Genomic DNA, 21,036 nt, shown 5'->3' on the forward strand with positions numbered 1-21,036 from the left:
ATGCATCTGATTTTTTTATATTGGAATATGAATAAAACTTTTTTATTGGGTGGATTGGTGGATCCAAAATAAGGACATTCATTTATCAGAAAGGAGTTATTTCGGTATATATTCATGGCAGTCAGTTCATAAGTGAACAGATGTGTATTTGTGTGTTATAATAAAATTATATACATTGTCTAGCATTCATAAGAAGCTTATAAAATGAATCACCTTTAATGATGGGTTTGTATGAATTGAAGCAAATTCTACAAATGAACATTCATCATGTATAATAGCAATGGAAGCCAAAGACATTATCACTGAATGTTTCTGCTAGCCTACTAACCTTTTGGATACTGGTGAAGAGAAAATCAATGACATATGAAATAGAATCTATTATATTCTAGTAAGACAAGCAAGACTTGAAGATAACTTTTCTGCCATGTATAAATGACCACACTTGACAAAACTAACCCCACTATCAAAAACCTCTTTTACAAGCTACAATCTGGATACACTGCAAAAAATTGATGGACCACAATTATTTATAAGGGATTCACTTTGTTAAGAGGCTGTGGTCATAGCAAACAGCTCAGATGACACTTGAGTGAAAACATTACTTGGCTCAGATAACTGAAAAGTTCCTGGCTGGGTTGTAAGAATACTGCCACCAGAACTCAGTTTCTTGGACTGCTTTCATTTGTATGACTGTTCTCAGACAAGCTGTCCCCTCAGAGAGGAGAGATGGCTCCCAGATGCTTGAAGCTCACATCTCACTTCTCATCAACCTTAATGAAAATAAAGCTTGATCTCTTTTTCAGCGATTTCAGTGAAGTTAGAATTTAGCCTATTGGCTCTCATCGCTTTTATTTGGGTTACTTGCTTTCCCTGAACCAATCTTCAAGGCCAGGGGGTTGTAATTTGGAAGTAGGATTGGAGAAAGAAATGGGCGTTTCCCTAAGAAAAAAAAGGTTTTTTGTTCTCAGAATAGCTACAAGGAAAATGGAAGCAGAGTAGTAAACACCTTTATATATCTGTGAAATTGTTTTTTAAAAATGATGACATCTTGAAGACAAAAACACTTAACAGTGGCTCAGTGATCCAGCTGACCATACATGCAACAAATATTGCATAACTAATATGTATATGTGACAAATTAGGTCAGGTCTCCAATTCATGGAGCTCACCCTTTGGTGGAGAAAGCAGCTTATAAAATCTTATAATTCAGTATGTGAAAAGACCAATTTTTATGAGAGTGCAGAATAGAGTCTTCGGCAAATCCCTTTACTTAGACAGGTGACCCAGTTTCACTGTGGGCAGATCTAGAGGGTTGAAGTAAAGTACTGGCAGAGCTCTGGGTTGGGTGTTTACTACTGGATGTGAGTAGCCATGGTGTTAAAACTTGCTTGCAGTCCCCAACAACATTGTTGCATTTACTATGAACGTTGCTTTGCATATTGTAGATACTCTATAATTTACTACATTGGAAAACAGATTAGCATGTGAGAAAAGTGATTTCAGAGCTGTAATTTTTTATAGATTGTTGGTAGGAGTCATGAAAATAATGTGAATTGGGGCTCACATTCTCTGCAGCTGCAGCTCTCTCTGTCCCATTGTCACCTCCTCCTGGGTGCCCTGAATGTAATTGCCTGCCTTTCTCCCTGCTTGTAGCTGGCCTGAAAACTTCTGCCATTTAGATAAGCTCGAACATCTCATATTTTCCTACTGACAGGATTTCTGTTTAGTAACTTTAAACCTTGGAAATACTACCTTTTACTATGCATCTTTATTTGCCTTGCCTTTGGCATGGGTCAAAGAAGAGGCTTCTTTTTGAAATTTGTCTCCCTTTTATCTACCTCAGATATTAATAATAAAGTCATACATCCTCAAAGACAGATTATTTCAGAATGCATTTCGAGGGGGGGGGAGAGGGGGAAGAGCAGAACTTGTGAAATTGGAAGGAATGTAAATTAAAGGAGATCAAAACCAAGATTCACTAGAGACTGTTAAAAATCAGAAGAGGAAGAAGAATCAGGATTAGAAAAATGGAACTTATACTCGGAATGCTTAGAAACTCATTGACAGCAAGTAATGTTGTGCCTACTTAAGCATTTTACTTAATGTTTCTTTGATATTTTTATGATAAAATGGTGTTTTGGGATAAATAAGTGCTTATCATATCCCAGAGTATAATTCTTTTACTGTAGCAGTAGCAAAGAAAAAACTTCCTATGTTCTTATTTGCTGCATTAAATAGAATTTCTATCTCTCCACTTTATTTTGAATTATAATCTTTGGGATTGATAACAGTTTGGGGGGAGGCTTGTTCTGGGGACACTCCTGGGTGTGCTCAGGGCTTACTCCTGGCTTTGAGCTCAGGGATCAATCCTGGCGTGACTTGGAGGACCCTATGGGATAGCAGGGATCATATCTGTGTCAGCCATGTGCCAGGTAAGTGCCTTACTGTACTATCTTTCAGGCCCTTGGTTAAATCTTTTCTAAAGATAACACCAAGAATAATTGTATGCAAAGTGAAGTACACCTTTTATTATTCAAACATAATCTCATTTCAGACCAAGGGGTGGATGTGGTAGCTGGTTTCCAAGATGACTCACTGGGATCCCCATTTCTGGCTCCTACACAGAATAGTCCTGATTGCTGTCACCAGGAGGTGTTGTAGAAATAATGGGGTATGATTTCTGATCACAAAAGACTTTGCTCCTTCTCCCATGATATCTTGGAGGTGGACAATCACAATGCCATGAGGATGTGGGAACCTTTAAGAATCTGGAGATCAGGGACAAGACAAGGATGCCCACTATCACCACTTCTGTTTAACATAGTGCTGGAAGTACTTGCAATAGTGATTAGGCAAGAAAAAGACAATAAAGGCATCCATATAGGAAAGGAAGAAATCAAGCTCTCACTATTCGCAGATGATATGATACTATATCTCGAGAACCCTAAATCCTCTACCAAGAAACTCCTAGAAACAATAGGCTTATACAGTAAAGTCACAGGCTATAAAATCAATGCCCAAAAATCCATGGCCTTCCTATATGCAAATAATGAGAGAGAGGAAAATTACATGAAAAAAAAATCCCATTCACAATTGTGCCCCAGAAAATCAAATACCTCGGAATCAGCCTAACTAAAGAGGTAAAGGACCTCTACAATGAAAACTACAAAAAACTACTCCATGAAATAAAAGAGGACACGAGGAAATGGAAACATGTCCCCTGCTCATGGATAGGAAGAATTAACATCGTCAAAATGGCAATACTACTGAAAGCATTATACATATTCAACACAATCCCTATAAGGATACCCATGAAATTCTTCAAAGAAATAGATCAAGCACTCCTGAAATTCATATGGAACAACAAACGCCCACGAATAGCTAAAATAGCTCTTGGGAAAAAGATGTGGGGAGGCATCACGTCTTTTTAGAGGCATCGAACTCTAGTACAAAGCAGTAATAATTAAAACAGCATGGTACTGGAACAATAGCAGGGCGGCAGACCAGTGGAACAAGGTGGAATATTCGTACACACAATCCCAAATGTATGAACATCTAATCTTTGATAAGGGAGCAAGAAATGTGAAGCAGAGCAAGGAAAGTCTCTTTAACAAATGGTGCTGGCATAACTGGACAACCATGTGCAAAAAATGGGCTTAGACCTTGACAACACCATGCACAAAAGTCAGATCAAAATGGATTAAAAATCTCAACATCAGGCCAAAGTCGGAAAAACCCTCCACGATATTGAAGCTAATGGTATCTTCAAAGACGACACTCCACTGACCAACCAAGTGGAAACAGAGATAGATAAATGAGACTATCTTAAATTAAGAAGCTTCTGCACCTCAAAAGATACAATAACCAGAATACAAAGACAATCTACAGAATGGGAAAGGATATTTACCCAATACGCATCTGATATAGGGTTGATATCAAGGATATACAAAGCACTGGTTGAACTCTACAAGAAGAAAACAGCTAACCCCATCAAAAAATGGGGTGATGAAATGAACAGAAACTTTCCCAAAGACAAAATCCGAATGGCTAAAAAACATGAGAAAATGCTCAACATCACTAATCATCAGGGAGATGCAGATCAAAACAACAATGAGATATTATCTCACACCACAGAGACTGGCCCACATCCAAAAGAACAAAAGCAACCGGTGCAGGCATGGATGTGGTGAGAAAGGGACTCTCCTTTACTGCTGGTGGGAATGCTGACTGGTTCAGTCCGTTTGGAAAACAGTATGGATGATTCTCAAAAAATTAGAAATTGAGTTCCCATTTGACCCAGCAATACCACTCCTGGGAATATATCCCAGAAAGGCAAAAAAGTACAGTTGAAATGACATCTGCACTGCTATGTTCATTGCTGCACTACTCACAATAGCCAAAATCTGGAAAAAACCCGAGTGCCCGAGAACAGATGACTGGTTGGAGAAACTTTGGTACATCTACACAATGGAGTACTATGCAGCTGTTAGAAAAGATGAAGTCATGAAATTTACATGCAAATGGTATTACATGGAAAGTATTATGCTAAGTGAAATGAGTCAGAAAGAGAGGGACAGACACAGAAAGATTGCATTCATCTGGGGAATATAAAGTAACAAAATGGGAGACTAACACCCAAGAATAGCCGAGATAAGTACCAGGAGATTCATTCCGTGGCTTGGAGGCCAGCCACACATGCTGGGGGAGAAGGCAGCTCAGATAGAGAGGGGAATACCAAGTAAAGGGTGTTGGGGGGATCCTCCCAGGATGAGAGATATATGCTGAAAGTAGACTATAGACCGAACATGAATGCCACTCAATGCCTCTTTTGCAAACCACAGCACCCAAAAGGAGAGAGAGAACAAAAGGGAATGCCCTGCCACAGGGGTGGGGTGGGATGGGGGGGTTGGAGGGGTGAGAAGGATACTGAGAGCATTGGAGGTGGGGAATGGGCACCGATGGAGGGATGGGTACTCAATCATTGTATAACTGAAACCCAAGCACAAAAATTTGTAAGTCTACAACTGTACCTCATGGTGTTTCACTAATAAAAATTAAAAAAAAAGAAAAAAAAGAATCTGGAGGAGAGAAACTGAGACACCTGGCCAACAGCCAGGATTAACTTATTCTTCTATGAGCAGCCATATTGAATATGAAAATTTTAGCTTGAGTCAAGCCGTCAGGACAGCAACCCTGCTGCCACATTTGACTGCAACCTCACAAGAGACCTTAGGCCGTCTGGCTATCCTTCTTTTAATTTTTGAATCAAAGAAACTGTGAGAAATTAGATATTTTTAGGGGGGTTGTTTTGTTTTTAGTAACTGATTTGCCACCTCATTTCTCATAGTTTCTTGATGGTACAAAACCTGATCTTAATGAAAATGGGTACTGTCTCAAGATTTCAGTTTGTAACTGATGACAGCACCTTCTGAGATGACAATTACTCCCTCAAACTATAGGAAAGTCTTTACAAATCAATCAATTGAAATGTGTTGAAGACATGTTGTCTGCCACATTGTATGTATAAATATTAAAGGCACTGTTAGGCCTATAAGTGCTTTGAGATTTGTTTTTCATCTTACACATAGCTCACTTGTTAGAAAGGATTTTTTTTTTGTTAGAAAGGATTTTAACTGCTATGAAATTTAAACTGGAAACAAATAGGCCATTTTTTTCCCTTGACTTTTCTAGAAAGAAAGGACTGGGGAATGGGAAAGAGGCAAAAGAAGGAATACCAATAAGTTTTTGAGATGTTTGGGTTGAAGGGAAAGTGAGAAGGAGCAAAGGGATCAGGGATGGGGTCTAATCCTGGTGATTGTGATCATTATTTGGGTTCCATGCAGTTCCCTTGAAGCATCTGGGCCATTCATTAGTTTAATAGTGCATACAGTAAAGTTTAGCTTCATGAGGAAGCAACCTTCTCAATACAACCGTCAATACTTCTAGACTCAGTTCCCTGAGGAGTTCTCATAGTTCCCTGTAGAAAATAAATTTTCTCTTTGAGACTCTCTGTTCTGATTTTTTTCTTGAAAAGGTAAATGCAATGTTGCAAGTTTATGAAGGTAAATTTCATTCTGCCAGGTTCTTTTTTCTGAGAGTGAGCAGGAAGCTGCAGTTTCCTGTCTTCCATCTGAGCAAAGACCTGTCTAAGCAAAGTTACTTAGCTTAGACTCTGTTAGGTGGAAACTCTAGAAAGAACTGATGATTAACATTTAAATTGAGGAAAACAAGACAAAATAGGTGAATTGTTTCTTTAAGAAATGATTTGGCCTTGTAAAAAAAAGCCTCTTTTAATAAGAACAAGATAATATTCAGTTCAGCAAGATGAGTTTCTTCCACATGCCAGCTCCTCATGGTCCCGCCTTTCAGGAATTTCCCATTCTGGAGGAAAAGTCAGGTTTGTAGGCAGATACTTGCAATAAGATGTATTTTATTCCTTAATAGAGACATATGTAAACAACAGCATTGTTGGGGTTTTTTGTTTGTTTGTTTTTTAAGTGCAATAGGGAAAGGCTTGCTTCTAGGACTCCTTCCAGTGAGTTTTGTAGGTTGGAATAGAGTTTGCTACATGGTTGGGGAGAGACACAGAGATAAAGAGAAAAACCTCAACAAAGGTTTAGGGCTGTGAATCTGCTACATTTATGGAAAGTCATGGATTAATGAAAAATATGTGCATATGGTATTGTACTGGACACTGGGAATACAGTGATAGAAAAGGCAAGTTCCTATCCTCAAGTCCAGTGGTGGAGGGAAATGAATGAATGAACGAATGAATGAATGAGTGAAATGAGGGGTGAGCATGAAGACATGAGAGAACATAATGCAGGGGCAGCCTGGAAAACTCAGGAAGTTTTCTGAAAGAGGGGTGTTCAAGGTGCAGACAAGGGGTGAGCTGTGGCGGCGTGGGAGGGATAACGAAAGGCATTCCAGGCAGTCTGCTTCGGCCAGGAGCTGTGCAAGCACCTCATACATTGGGAGCTACAAATTGACCATACGAAGTGCAAGAAGGGCAGATTCTGGGTATGTCATCTGAAGAATTTACAGTGTTTCCAATGATAGAGTTGCAGGCAGGGAAGCACAGGGTCAATCTCTTGAGGAGAGAGATAGCTGTGTTGCTGTGACTTCAGACTGAAAGAGGATCAGTTAAGAAGTTGCTGTGGCTACCCAGGCAAGATGTGGGAGTGACATTAACAGAGGAGGACTGCAGGGATGAAACGAACAGCTGGATTTGTGTGAAGGAGGTAGACACACAGGTGAAACCTGGAACCAGACTCACTGGTTTTCATCCCAGGTGAACCCTTCACAGCTGAGTGAATGGGGCAGGCTAGTGGTCTTCTTGGTGGCCTCTATTGCTTTCTCTGTGACATGGAAAGAATATAGTATCCACCATTAAGGTGGCTGTAAGGAGTGAAAATTAATATCTGTCTGGCACATAGTAAGAGCTAAATAATATGCAAATTTAAGATTAAAGGGGAGATAATTAATATATGACACCTGCATTTGGGGTGATGACAAGGACAGTCATGTGATGATGATGCTTGTTACAGAAACGGAGGAAGCAAGTTTTGGGGGGACAAACTGGGATTGAGCTTCCCAGACAACTTAGCAGAATCATCTTGTAGGTGGTTGAACATGTCTGAGTGTAGGAGAGAACAGTTGGATGAATCCTGTGTTGGGGTTTTATCGCACAATGAAAAGACTTATATCAGGCTGTTGACATTGCAAGATTGGAGGGCAGATATAGACTGGAGAAGGAAGAGTAAAGGAAGGGCAGGCTGAGAGAGAGTGAGCCAAGGAGAGCCACGTAATAAAAATGCAGGACGTGGGAAGCAGCTATAGTGGAAGCAAGGGAAGGGGAGGGCAGACTGTGCTGGAAGGTGTGGCCAGGGGTGGTATGAAGGGCGGGGCCTTCCCCCCAACTTTGCCATAGTGTTTCTCAAGTATTAGTTTTACTTTAAATTTTTGGCTGTTGTACGGCCCTTTCACTGATAGCCCTTGCTTGCAGTTCCTCACAAGCTCTCACTCTCATGCTCAGCTGGTTAATAATTGAATGAACAAGGCTGTTTTCTGACAATAGTCCCCGCTTTCTGGATATGGCATAATTGTGTTCTTACAGAATATGGAATCTCTACATTTCTCCATTCTCCAGCTGACTGACTGATAAGGGCTAGAGGCTTGATTTTGGTTTAGTCTTTTGTTAAATAGTCTACCTCGGTGGGCCACTTATGATTACATCAGAGGCACAGAATGTGTCTGACTTCCACTCTTTCTGTGAACATGTTTTAGAGGTGCAGGTATTATTAGTCTAATTGAGCCATTATAAAATTCTTCAGCAATATCTTTCAATAATGGCTTTAGCATTGATGGTTCTGCGGTTCATTACGGGTTGCAAAATGCTGCTTATTTTTCAATGATTTCATCTTCATTTATTAGGTGGAATTCTTCTGTCATACCAGTTGTTTATTACATGGGGACACATTGCTGTGTGTGCTTGGGGTTCACACAGTTTCCTTATTGCTACCCTAATCTTTTGTGCATGTCTTCACTTTTACTTTAATCTTAGCTCTACAGTTAAATACATGAAATGCTCATTTTTCTCTCCATTTGCTGAAGATCCCCAGTTACTTGGTTAAATGAAACTGCTTCTTTAGGAAGGGAAGACTTCAGTAGTCCCTGAGTTGATTTTTTTTTCTTTTTGGGTCACACCCAGCGATACTTAGGGTTTACTCCTGGCTCTGCACTCAGGAATTACTCCTGGCGGTGCTTTGGGGGACCATATGGGATGCTGGGAATCGAACCCGGGTCAGCTGCGTGCAAGGCAAGTGCCTTACCCGCTGTGCTATCACGCCAGTCTAAGTCCCTGAGTTTTTTTTTTCATACTGAAAACTCAGTAGTCGAAGCTTTTGAAGCCTCAATAGTCGAAGGAGAGATTGGCTGCACAGCAGATTCTGCTCATAAGCTGCACATAAATCTTTGAAAAGTAACATTTTCAAAAAATTTTAAAGGTTTTGGAAACTGCTGCCCTGTGGATTTTTACATTTTGGTAGGATGCTCTTCTGAAATTTGGTGATACCTGTCTCTCTTGGTCTTTGTATGTTATTTTATCTTTTTATTTAGCCTGGAGACTAAAAGGAATTTTAATTTTTTAGAAGATTTTATAGTTATCTAAAATAGAGCTAATCAATTCCTTCTTTTCCTCCCTCTCTCTTTCCTTCCACCTGCCTTTCTTTTCTTTCTTTCTCTCTTCTCTTTGTTTCTTTTATTTTAGCAGTTGTTTCTCTGATCTTTTTATTCTTTCTTAAAATTTCAAATTCATTCTCTTAGGTGTTTTAGTCCTTCAGTGAGACTTTTGCATTTTTATTCAATTCTGTTTTCCTTTATGTACCATCTTCTCTTCTGTTTTGGTCTGTCTTGTGGATGTTTTAATGATTTGAGGTTGTTTTCTAAACATTATATCAAGTATTTAAATAACATAGCCGACTATCACCCAACATAAATATTCCTACTAAGTCATAGATGAGCCCCCAAAGTCTTAAGGGGCCTGCTAGAAGTTTTAAGGAAGGATAAACAAAATGAAGATGCCATTTTTCTTTGGTTTGAATATTACGTGGCTCTGTAAAGCCTAGTTTATGACTATAAATGTTAAAACTTTTCCAGAGATGTTCTCTTCTCCACCTTTCTCACTACCATGACACAATCCTCCCAGCTGACGTCTTATGTGTATTCAGTTTCCAGGGTTGATGTCATGAGAGAGAATAGTTAAATAATCAGATAAAGGAGCAAGTTGTGAAGAGTATTTATTGCATAGTGTTTATTCCTCTTGGAAGAAGATTAAAGTATCAGAGTATAGGAACTGCAAATATTTCCACATCTTCCCAGAGTTTTTTCCAGAGTCAGAAAGCTTGTTTAAAGGGTTCTAAACTCTGGAATGAACTTGCAAGCTGTTGATGTGTGTTGAAGTTCACTATTTTCTAAGCTATGTTGTATTTTAAAATATTTAAAAGTGGTGCCTTGTGTTTAGGAATTAACTATTTGTTCTAAAGCTTTTTTTTTTTTTAATTTAGATAAGGAGACAAAATAACTGAAAATGACAAGTAGATTTGAGCATTCTAAGGGAGCAGTTCAGATGGAGATGGTCAGAATGCCTAAAAAGACCCCCAGAAAGATTTTGACACCCCGGAATCCAAGGCTGGTCCCAGAAGAGGAAGTAAACAGAATGGTAACGTATTGGAGAATTTCACTGGGGCTTGTCCAATACTTCTTCCTCAAGAGATGGAGAGTTGCTACAGGCATTGTCATACTATCAGAGAACTGCTGACAGATAATACCAGGGTATCCAACATGGTAGTTTGCTCCAGGGCAGTCACCCCCTAAAGGCCAAGAAAGTCTGCAAATTACAAATTACACGCATCACAGTAGTGAGTTGAATTGCTTGAGTTAATCAGCAGGAATAAGATTATTTAAGAAAACTAGTAGGGCTTCTAAATATTAGGTGGAATCTTATGTGATTATCATTTGTGTTTTGTTTGTTTGGGGGGCCACATTGGCAGTGTTCAGGGCTTACTCCTGGCTCTTATTCGTGGCTTCCTCAGGGATCACTCCTGGTAGGGCTCTGGAGACTGTATGGGGTGCCAGCAGTTGACCCTGGGTAGGATGCGTGCCCTGCCTGCTTTTCTATATCACTCCAGCCCCCATGATTGTCATTTGTGAAGTTCAAAAACAATCCAAAAGTAGGATTTCATAGAGTTTAACCTAAATGCTCTGTTTATAAGGCAACAGTGATTCATATTTATATATTTGTCAAATGGAGAATATTAATATGCCATTTAAGAAAAAATTATCTGTTCTTTAAAACAAAGAATATATAGTAATTGTTGAGAATTAAATTATAAACTACATACATTAGAAAAATAGCAATTTACAGTGCCAGAGATGGTATTTACTACTTTCAATTTTTTTTCCTCAAGTTATCTTCTTATTAGAAAAACTAACTTCTCATTCTTTTTTTGTGGTGGCTGTTTTGTTGGTTATATTTAAAATAATTCCCTTTGAATTTAAGAACTTATTATTTTTACTTTGAGCTATATTATAACTGACATCTCTTAACATTTTGGTCTTTGAATCTGGCTCCAGTCAAAAAGAACTTGAGAACCCAAGTTGGATGCTGTCACAGAAATTAATTTTGGTAGGGAATTTGAAGAGCATTGATTTTAACCCAAGGCAAAAATGAACTAAGTCAAACTCTGTACCTTTGCCTGTTTGAAAAGCTTGGCACATACTTAAGCATTATTTTGCTGCCAGTGGTCATGATGTCTTTGCATGTAAAGTAGGCCCCAGAACAATGAGAACATTCCAGAATAAAAATAACTCAATGATAGTGATTGGTCCTAGTTAACTAAATCCCTGTTGGGTTAGTTTTACCAAAGCTATGTTGTATTTTTTTTCTAGTATTTGAAAGGATTATAGCATTTTGTGTTCATATGTGGGTCAGTCAATATGACAGACTACTAGGTCTATGGCTGGTTTACAAGCTCTTTTAAAACAAGGATCAAATGTGCTCTTAATGTTTTTTAAGAAGCTCAGACTTACTCCTTTTTAGTAAGTTATGCTTTGAAGACCTTTCACATTTTAAGAACTTTACTTTACTTTTACAATATGATGGCTAGATATCTATAAAAATGTTGCTTGCATATTGTAACATCATTTAGGAAATAGCAATATTTCAGACTCCTTAGCTATGATACTTATAAGTGATTTTAGAAATTTAGAGTTTCATGCTCAGATCTCTCTTCTGAGCACAAACATTAAGCCCTTTGGACATATTCTTGTGCAGTTTCCTGCTTCCCCACTCCATATTCCTTTATGTCATTTCTTCAAAATCTCAGGGAAACAGCAGGCACATGTCATTTCAAATTACTGTGCAAAGAGATTTAAAAAAGTACCTTCTCTTGTATTATATAGTTATTTTAAATATTTTATAAAGGAACTTAGTGGTCTTCCAGAATTATCTTGGAAGCTGCAAAACACAAATTATTCATTATTAGCACTCATGAAGACACATTTTCAGTATAACCACTTATGAATCTTTTGTGTCTGTTGTTTTAAAATCTAGTTGACACCCTCAGAGTTCCTGAAAGAAATGTCCCTGACCACGGAGCAAAGACTGGCTAAAACACATTTCATGTGCCGACCACAGATCATTGAGCTGTTAGATATGGAGGAGACAACCCATCAAAAGGTAGCTGCTTTCTGTTACCTTTATGTACAAAGTAGCATTCTAGAACAACAGCATTAAAAGCCAAGTCGGTTATTATTTTTAGACTGATAATCTCTTACTGGGTTTGTTTTATTTACTCTTTTTTTCTCCTGTTGATCTTGATCTGTGGGATTTGTATATGAGTATAATTAAAGTAAAAAGTACAAGTTCCTAAGGGGTGTGTGTGTGTGTGTGTGTGTGTGTGTGTGTGTGTTACTTTGGGTCATGCTCGGCAGTATTAGGGGCTTACTCCTGGCTCTGTGCTCAGGCAACTATATGTGGTGCCAGGAACTGAACCCGGGTTGTTCGCATGCAAGGCAAGAGCTCTAACTTCTTTACTATCTGTCCAGCTTCCCTCTTGATTAGCCATATTCCTTACATAGCTAATTTCTGTATAGCTTTGTTTAGATGTTAGGAATAATTAAAAAATTATATTCATGAAGTCCAATTAAGTTATCTTCTTGAAGGAATAAGTAATCTTTCCTTACCTGATGTGATTACTAGAAAGGATAAGGGTGAAATTGTTTATTAGAGTAGATGTTTGTTGTCTATTTTGGCTCATTTCCAAAAAATAAGTGTAGTCTTTCAACGTCTAAAGAATAGTCATTTTAATATGCTTTTATATTCTAATATAAGCCATATGTTTTAGAGTATAGAACCACATGTTTGTAAAATAGGTTTTTGTTTCCTATGAATTAATATGTTTCATTCTTTATGCATAAGTTATGATATGGAAAGGGTCATATGTGTGTGTGTTGTTCCCTCAACCCCACCCTTACCTTGCTGTTCCTAAGAGTGGTTTTGATTTATTCCTACAGGGGAAAAGGTTCCTTGAGTTTCTCCTGTTTCAGCCATGCATAACATTTGCTGCTCTTCAGAGCTCTGGTAGCCTTAATTGTTTCTTCTCTTCCCCATGATTGAGGGTTGAAAACTGGACAATTTCCAAAGCTGCGTTAACCTAATTAATAGCAATTAGCTCCTTTTTGTGAATATAAATAAAACCAGATTCTACACTTCTTTTTTTTCTGTGTGTGCTTGTTCTACTGTATTTGAATTCCTTTAACGGAAGCAGGGGGTCACTATACTTTCAACTCTTTGTTTCTTCTCAACTCACTTGACTAGTTTTTATTTTTATTTTGGGGAGTTTTTGCCTTTTTTTTTTGCTTTTGTCTTTTAGTTGGGTTACAGTCATTCTCTAAGAAGTACTTAATAATACTGTATTTCTTTGGTCTTATATATTTGATATTATTTGTCAATGCTTTTATACAGGGATTTTATACAGGGCTTTTTTTTTTTTTGGTACTTATTCCCACATTTTCCCCATAAGAGGCTTACATGCATTTTCCTCACTCCCTTCTGGCTTGTATGGTGATATAGGCAGACTTTTGAAAATAGCTTAATTTTCCACCATGTAGGTAAAAGGTAAAGGTAAAGGCCCTCCCGTTCATCGATTTGCTCGAGCGGGCCCAGTAACGTCTCCATTGGAGATTTTGTTGTTACTGTGTTTGGCATATCGAATACATCACGGGTGGCTTGCCAGGCTCTGCCGTGTGGGCGAGATACTCTCGGTAGCTTGCTGGGCTCTCTGAGAGGGGCAGAGGAATCGAACTCGGGTTGGCCATGTTGGCTACGTGCAAGGCAAATGCCCTACCACTAATTTTTTTAACTTGTCTCCCTAGTGAGTTGTGTTCTTACTTAATATTAAATAATTTTATTAGAATTAAATGTTTCATTAGAAACTTTGTGTCTCCATTTCTTTCTAGAAATTTTCCTTTGAATTATCAAATATTTTTTCAAGCCATCTTGGTTCTCTTTAGGAGCACTAATTGTGAACATGCTAGATTTTTTTTCCTCTTCTTTCTTAAAATCCTCTCAATTCTTGTTGTTGCTACTGTTCTGTACACACACACAATGCCCAAGGCCTACTCCCAGCACAGTGATCAGGGTCCATTTTCTCTAACTTCTGCTTTATTATAACTGCCCTCATCAGACTATATCCTGTGTCCCTTATTTTGCATTTTGTGTGTATTTTTTTTAAATTAACTCCTGCTTGGCTAGGCAGATCGGGGTTATCTTACAGTATTTGACATGGTGTCTTTTTTTTGGTAGTTGTTCTGTCCTTAAGCACTTATATCCCAGTAACCATGGGATTTTGTCCTGTCCCCCACTCCCCAGTTCATTGGTTATTTCCTTGTCCTATTAGTTGGCCTCCTAGTTTCATGCCATGACACCCCATTTACAGTCTTCATCTATTCCCCACAAATATCTTGGGAGCCCATGGGATATCATATGGCCTTCTGGGGAGAAATATTGATCTAGAGAACCAGTATGTTCACATCTCATCACTCCATATCCAGTTATCCACACGAGATTTTAGAGTGTAAATCAGATCAGATTTTTCTCAAGTTTAAAACCATGTAGTGCCATTCTCTCCCCCTCAGAGTTATATTTGATATTATTTGTCATTATTTATGTTATTATTTATTATTGGCACAGCGGGTAGAGCATTTGCCTTGCACGCAGCCCATGTGGCCAACCCGAGTTCGATTCCTCCGCCTCTCTCGGAGAGTCTGGCAAGCTACTGAGAGTATCTCGCCTGCACAGCAAAACCTGGCAAGCTACCTGTGACATATTTGATGTGCCAAACACAGTAACAATAAGTCTCACGATGGAGATGTTACTGGGCCTGCTCGAGCAAATCGATAAACAATGAATGGGAAGACAGTGCTACAGTGCTACAGTTATGTTTTTATTTGGGCCATTATTTATGGCCCAAATTGTCTCAACCTTGCATCCCCCAGAGACTCCTTTGCAGTGTCTTCCTTCTACTTTACCACAGCTTATTCTCTTCTCTCTGTTTTAAACTTCCATTTTAGGCACTGTGGTTTACAATACTGATAATGGCAAGGTTTCATATGTAGAACATTCTAGCACCACACCCTGCACCAGAGTGTCAGCTTCCCTCCACTACTGTCCTAGTGTTCTTTGCCACCCCTCCCCCAACTTCTGTTTGCCTCCATCCCCCTGCATTGATATGCCTCCTACTGAAGATCAGTTCTCAGTTTCTGTTGCCTTTGGAAATTTGTTATTTTCTTAATATTTTTCTTTATGTCCCAACTATGAGGGAGATCATTCTGTATCTGTCCCTCTCCTTCTGACTAATATTTCTCAGGATAGTACTCTCCAGATTCATCCATTAGCAGAAAATTGTATCTTTTTATCTGTTTTAAAAAAAATAGTAGAGTAGTATTCCATTTTGTATATGTACCATAGTGTTTTTATCCAGTCATCTGTTCTTAGACGTGAGTTGTTTCCAGAATTTGACTATTGTGAGTAGTGCTGCAATTAACATAGGAATGCAAATGTCTTTTCTGAGTAGTTTTTGGACCCTTGGACTAGATATCAAGAAGTGAAATTGCTGGTTCATATGGAAGACTGATTCCTAGTGTTTTGAGAGTGTCTATCTTGTTTTACAAAAAGATTGTGCCAACTGGCATTCCCACCAGAAGTGAAAGAGTCCCCTTTTCCCTACATCCTCACTAATTCTGGTTGTTTTAATTTGGTGTCAGATGATATTTCATTATTGTTTTAATTTGCATTTTCTTGATGATCGATGCAGAGTATTTTTTCCCCTAATACCTTTTGGCCAGCACTTGTATGTCATTTTTAAGGAAGTTGCTATTCTTTTCTTACTAAGCTCCCATCCTGCCATTCTTCAAATGCTTAAAGACAGTCCCTCCCTAGTAAAATGAGTACATGTACTATTTCTTTGCAGGAATAGTAATGCTCTCCTGGAACTATGCCTCCTTGTCTTTTCTTTAGTGAGGCCAGCCCTTGGCTCCTTGTCTACAGGCTGCCCATCCCCATTGCTCTATCTCTCCTGCTTCTCTACTTATTCCTACCTCATCAATGCCTGATTTCAGAATTCCTTTGTCTTTCTATTTCACTGTGGGTGGTCTTCACTGGCTTTTCTCACTACAGGATGCTCAGTCTATAGAAAAATTGAAACTCAATTATTATTTACTGAAGGAATATATGAATTTCTCATCTCTTCTGATTTCTTATATCTTCTGTGCATTCCTGAATATTTGTTTTTCCTCACTGGTTTTCCTCAATTATGTTCTTTGAATTTATGTTGGAGTGGTAGAGTTAAGATTTCCATTGCTGGGCTGGGACGATAGCTCAGAGGGCTAGAGCTCAGAGCCCTGGGTTCAGTCACTAATACCACATGGTCCCCCAAGCACTGCTGGGAGTGGTCTGAGAAGTGCCCCCAAACAAAAAGACTATTTTTATATCTTGGCAATGCTTTTCTGATAAATATTTATCTGCCACTTTCTTCGTTCCAGCCTCCTTCTCTCTCTCTCTCTCTCTCTCTCTCTCTCTCGCTCTCGCTCTTGCTCTCGCTCTTGCTCTCGCTCTCTCTCTCGCTCTCTCCCTCCCCACCTCTCTCATTTTTGTACAGGCACTGAATTGATTAATTATTTTGATTATTGTTACCACTCATCTTCAGAAGGAAAAAAAGGAGAGAATTCTTCCTGGACCTCCTGCTTGCAGATAGTTAATGCAGAGAAAGAACCCAGGGGTATTGCAGAGCAGCAGGACTTCAGCTGTGGCTCTCAGCACAGCCCCGTATGAAAGATAAGAGGAGAGGAGAGGGGAGGAGAGAGGAGGAGAGAGAGAAAGTGAGTGAGTGTGAGAGAGGACAGAGAGAGAGAGGACAAGGAGAATGTGTGAGGGGGATGAGACAAAGGGAGGGGGAATGATCCGTGTTAGCCTTTACTTCTCCCTGAGTTCTGACTGTAGGGAATTATGACTCAGAGCCCCTCTCAGTGACAGATTGCTTCCTATAAATATACATACTTGTGTCTGTCAGTTCACCCCTGCTTTCCCTATTTCATGGTGCCATTAGGCATCTAGGAAATTTCTTGTTGTTACTCTTTGATCTCAACACGTACAACCTGCTTTGTAGATTTGTGTAATGCAAATCTCATCTGAAGTTCTTGCTAGACATTTTTTCCCCAGTCCTTGTTACTTGTGGCAAAAGTGGGAGGGGAGCAGGAGCCCAAATTGCCAGGTACAATCCATGCATAATTCACCCTGGATTCTAGGTGTCTTTTCTGCAAAAGTTCATTCCCCCATCCTGCACTAGAGCTACTGCTTTATCGAATAGGTAACAAGTATCCATACAGGTAGGGGTGTGTTGGGGACCATTCATACTCTTGAAGATGGCTAGATACCATTTCTCAACCACAGTGTCTAAGTTATTATGTATTTTTAAAGTCTCAATATCCAGTGGAATAAGATTTTCTGCCCCTCGCTTTTCCTAACCCCACCTCCCTTTACTTACTGTAGTGGCCTGGACTTGCACCCTTCAGGCAGTGCTCCCACACTTGCACGTAAAACAGTGATGATTACACATATCTGTCATCGCACTGGGGATTGACAGTGTCATGAGAATCATGCTCAGCATGTGGCCAGTGCAGGGTTGATGAGGCCAGCAGCCTGATGCCAATGAGACTCTGTTCTTGAGCTGTACCTGAGATCGAGACTCTGTTTTGGATTGAAAAACATTTCTTGGCCATTTTTCTTTGTAAGGGCTGGCATGGTGTTCAAGGGCTACACCCAGCTTGGTTCTCAGTAGTTGTGAATGGCGATGTCATAAATGGTGCTAGGGATTAAACCTGGGCCTCCTGCATGCAAAGGATGTGCTTTGATCTACCTCACAACCTGTTATTTTTTAAAAACAAACAAACAAACTTTTTTTTATTGAATCACTGTGAGATAGATCCTTAATAAGCTGTTCATGATTAAGTTTCAGTCATACAATATTCCAACATCCATCCCTCTATCAGTATACATTTCCCAGCATCAGTGTCCCCAGGTTCCCTCCCATCACCCCCCATCCCCACCTCCTGCCTGCCTCTATGTCAGGTGTTTTCCTTCTCTCTCTCTCTCTCTCTCTCTCTCTCTCTCTCTTCCCCCCCATGTCTATCTCTGTCTCTTTCTGCTTCTCTCTCTCCCTCACAACCTTCTGTCTATTTTTGTACTTTGTATTTAGCAATAGCACAGCAGTAGGGCTTTTGCCTTGAGTGCAGCCAGCCTGGCTGAGCCGGGTTCGATTCCTCCACCCCTCTCAGCCTGGCAAGCTACCCATGACGTATTCAATATGCCAAACACAGTACAACAAGTCTCACGATGGAGACGTTACTGGACCCGCTTGAGCAAATCGATGAACAACGGGAGGACAGTGCAGTGCAGTATTTCCATACACATTGTAGAAGCAAATGGATGCATTACATAACCTGGTTTCAAAATATCTTACAAAGTAATAGTAATTAAAATAGAATGGTATTGAAAGTTAAACAGACACACAAATCAATGGGATGGGATAGAGAGCTCAGAAATAACCCACACATTGTATGGACGACTAAGATAGGCTCACGGAACCCCAAGTATACTATACAGAAAGGGAATTTTCTGGACAAAGGAAATGTTCTTCAACAAACACTGCTGGTGAAACTGCCAGCCACACAAAGGAGAAGAAGCAGGAGGAAGAGTGAAAAAGGAAGAGGAAGAAGTAGCAGTTAAATCTCTATTTAAAACCATACATATAAATTAATTAAAATGAATGAATGATTTGGATATAAATCAATACAGTAAAATAAGTGATAAACTCCAGGAGATCAACAGAAGTTTTATCTAGGAAAAGTTACAATTTTGTTTCTTTTTCATCAATTTCTAATGTAAAACAGCCTCAGTTTCAAGATAAAGGCAACATCGTCCTAATATGGTAATCCTTTGTGTATGTTGCTTTCAGTTCACTCATTTTCTGTGCCTTGTGTGTGTATATTTCTGTGGTTCATGGGTAAGATTGGTTTATAATGTTTTTCTTTCCTAATGTCATTTTAGGAAATAAATAAAAGATATTTGGAAGTTATCCTAGCATCATAAATTAAACTTGGATTCTTTATTTTATTTTTCTTTCCTTTGGGAGACTTTCTGTAATATTTGAGTATAGTCTCTTAAAATGTGGGGTAGAGTTTGCTGGTAAAACTATTTTTCTCCATGAAAGGTTTTTTTACTTACATCTTAAAATTTCAATAACATAAAACTATTAGTGTTTTTCTTCTTGTGCTATAGGAATGTGTGCACTTACTTATCTAATGTCAACTTACTATCTTTTTACTGAGTTTAGTTTCTATAGCACCAATCCTACTTTCTTTCTTTGTATTGGCTTTGTGTTTATTTCTGTTTCTTTTGTTTTTAAATTATACTCATTGCTAGGAATTTTGGGCCTTATATTCAATTGTTTAATCCACGTTTAGGAGTTTTCAGGTGGTTTAAATTGTAGGGTGTTTGGCTTTTTTTTTTTTTTAGGTCTTAGAATATCATTTCCCTGTTTTTTACCATTGTGGATTATCTTGAGACATCAGCTATCTGTCTGAGCCTTAGAACTTTTTTCTTTCCCCCCCCTGGATTTTTAAATAATTTTTTGATGTTTACTTTCAATTATGTACTAAGTACATTGGCGGGGGGTGGGGGAGAGCGGAACACTCAGAAGTGCTCAGGACTTATGCCTGGCTCTGTGCTCAGGGCTCACTCCTGGAAGGCTTGAGAATCATATGGTGTGCTGGGAATCAAACCCAGGTCAATCAAATGTAAAGCAAGCACCTTATATGCTATACTATCTTTCTGGCCCTGTAGATTTCTTTTTTTAAATTTCTGCTTGAATTAATGAGAATTTCTGCGTCTATACCCTTGATACAGAACACTTGAAAAAATGTTTTTTGTTTTTGTTTTTGGGCCATACTTGGCAGTGTTCAGGGGTACTCCTGGCTCTGCATTCAGAACTTACTCCTGGAGGTACTTTCTGATATTAATTTATCAAATGTTATCTCAACACAAATATTTTTGTTATAAGACTTCAATTATACTTATCTCAGAGTTTTTGATTTATTATAATAGATACATATTTATATGTAACTATTCTATATTGTCTATCATTATTATTAGTTATGAATATTTTGTCTTACCAATTTCCTAGTTTACTAATTTTTCAGGTATACTTATTCTGCTATTATATGCATATGTTAAATCCTTAATTTAAGCTACTATAGTTTTATGATTTACACTTGATTGTTTTTTCTTAATTTATTAAAATATCGTGATTGACTGTTTTTTTAATTTATTAAAGCATCATGATTTACAAAGTTACTCATAGTTGAGTTTTAAACATACAATGTTCTAGCACCAATCCCACCACCAGAATCAGTTTCCCTCGACCAATGTTCTCAGGTTCTCTCCCATTACCCCACCACCCCAGCCTGTTCTCTTGACAGGCACTTTTTTAAGGTCGGTTGTTAAATTTTGGGTCTCATGATTTCAGTGCTGTTGACTTTGGCTTGGGTGTTTAACTCTATCACTCCTTAATACCACCGATATACCTAACTCCCTTTTACGCCTCTTCTCCCCACACCCCATTGCTTCTCATCTATCTCTTCTCCCCTTCCCCTCCACTCTGTTTCTTTCCTTTTCTCTGTTCTCTGGGACAAAGGGTTATCTAGTTATCCCACTTTAAACCATAGCATTCCCTCTTCCAGTTATTCTAAATACCACCTATATTTAGGGGCGTTAGGGGACATTGGTGGTAGGAAATATGCACTATTCTTTTTTAGTTTTTTTTATTTTATAAGTTAGTTCACAATATTTGATTATATTTAATATTTAAACACCAATCCCACCGCCATTACACCTTCCCACCACCAAATTCAGGATGTTTC

The 21,036-nt window shown here is 38.8% G+C and overlaps 1 protein-coding gene across 1 annotated transcript in view; it reads left to right on the forward strand.

Annotated features, from left to right (window-relative positions):
* The window catches only part of HYDIN (HYDIN axonemal central pair apparatus protein), a 281,658-nt gene that overhangs the window by 14,539 nt on the left and 246,083 nt on the right, over nucleotides 1–21,036 (forward strand). The window contains exons 2-3 of the mRNA XM_056137053.1: nucleotides 10,065–10,219; nucleotides 12,113–12,238. Coding sequence (XP_055993028.1) covers nucleotides 10,088–10,219; nucleotides 12,113–12,238 — 258 coding nt within the window. The 5' untranslated portion in view covers nucleotides 10,065–10,087. The remainder of the gene's footprint in view (nucleotides 1–10,064; nucleotides 10,220–12,112; nucleotides 12,239–21,036) is intronic.

Source organism: Sorex fumeus, unplaced genomic scaffold, assembly GCF_029834395.1.
Source record: "Sorex fumeus unplaced genomic scaffold, SorFum_2.1 ptg000122l, whole genome shotgun sequence".
In the NCBI taxonomy this organism is placed as follows: Eukaryota; Metazoa; Chordata; class Mammalia; order Eulipotyphla; family Soricidae; genus Sorex; species Sorex fumeus.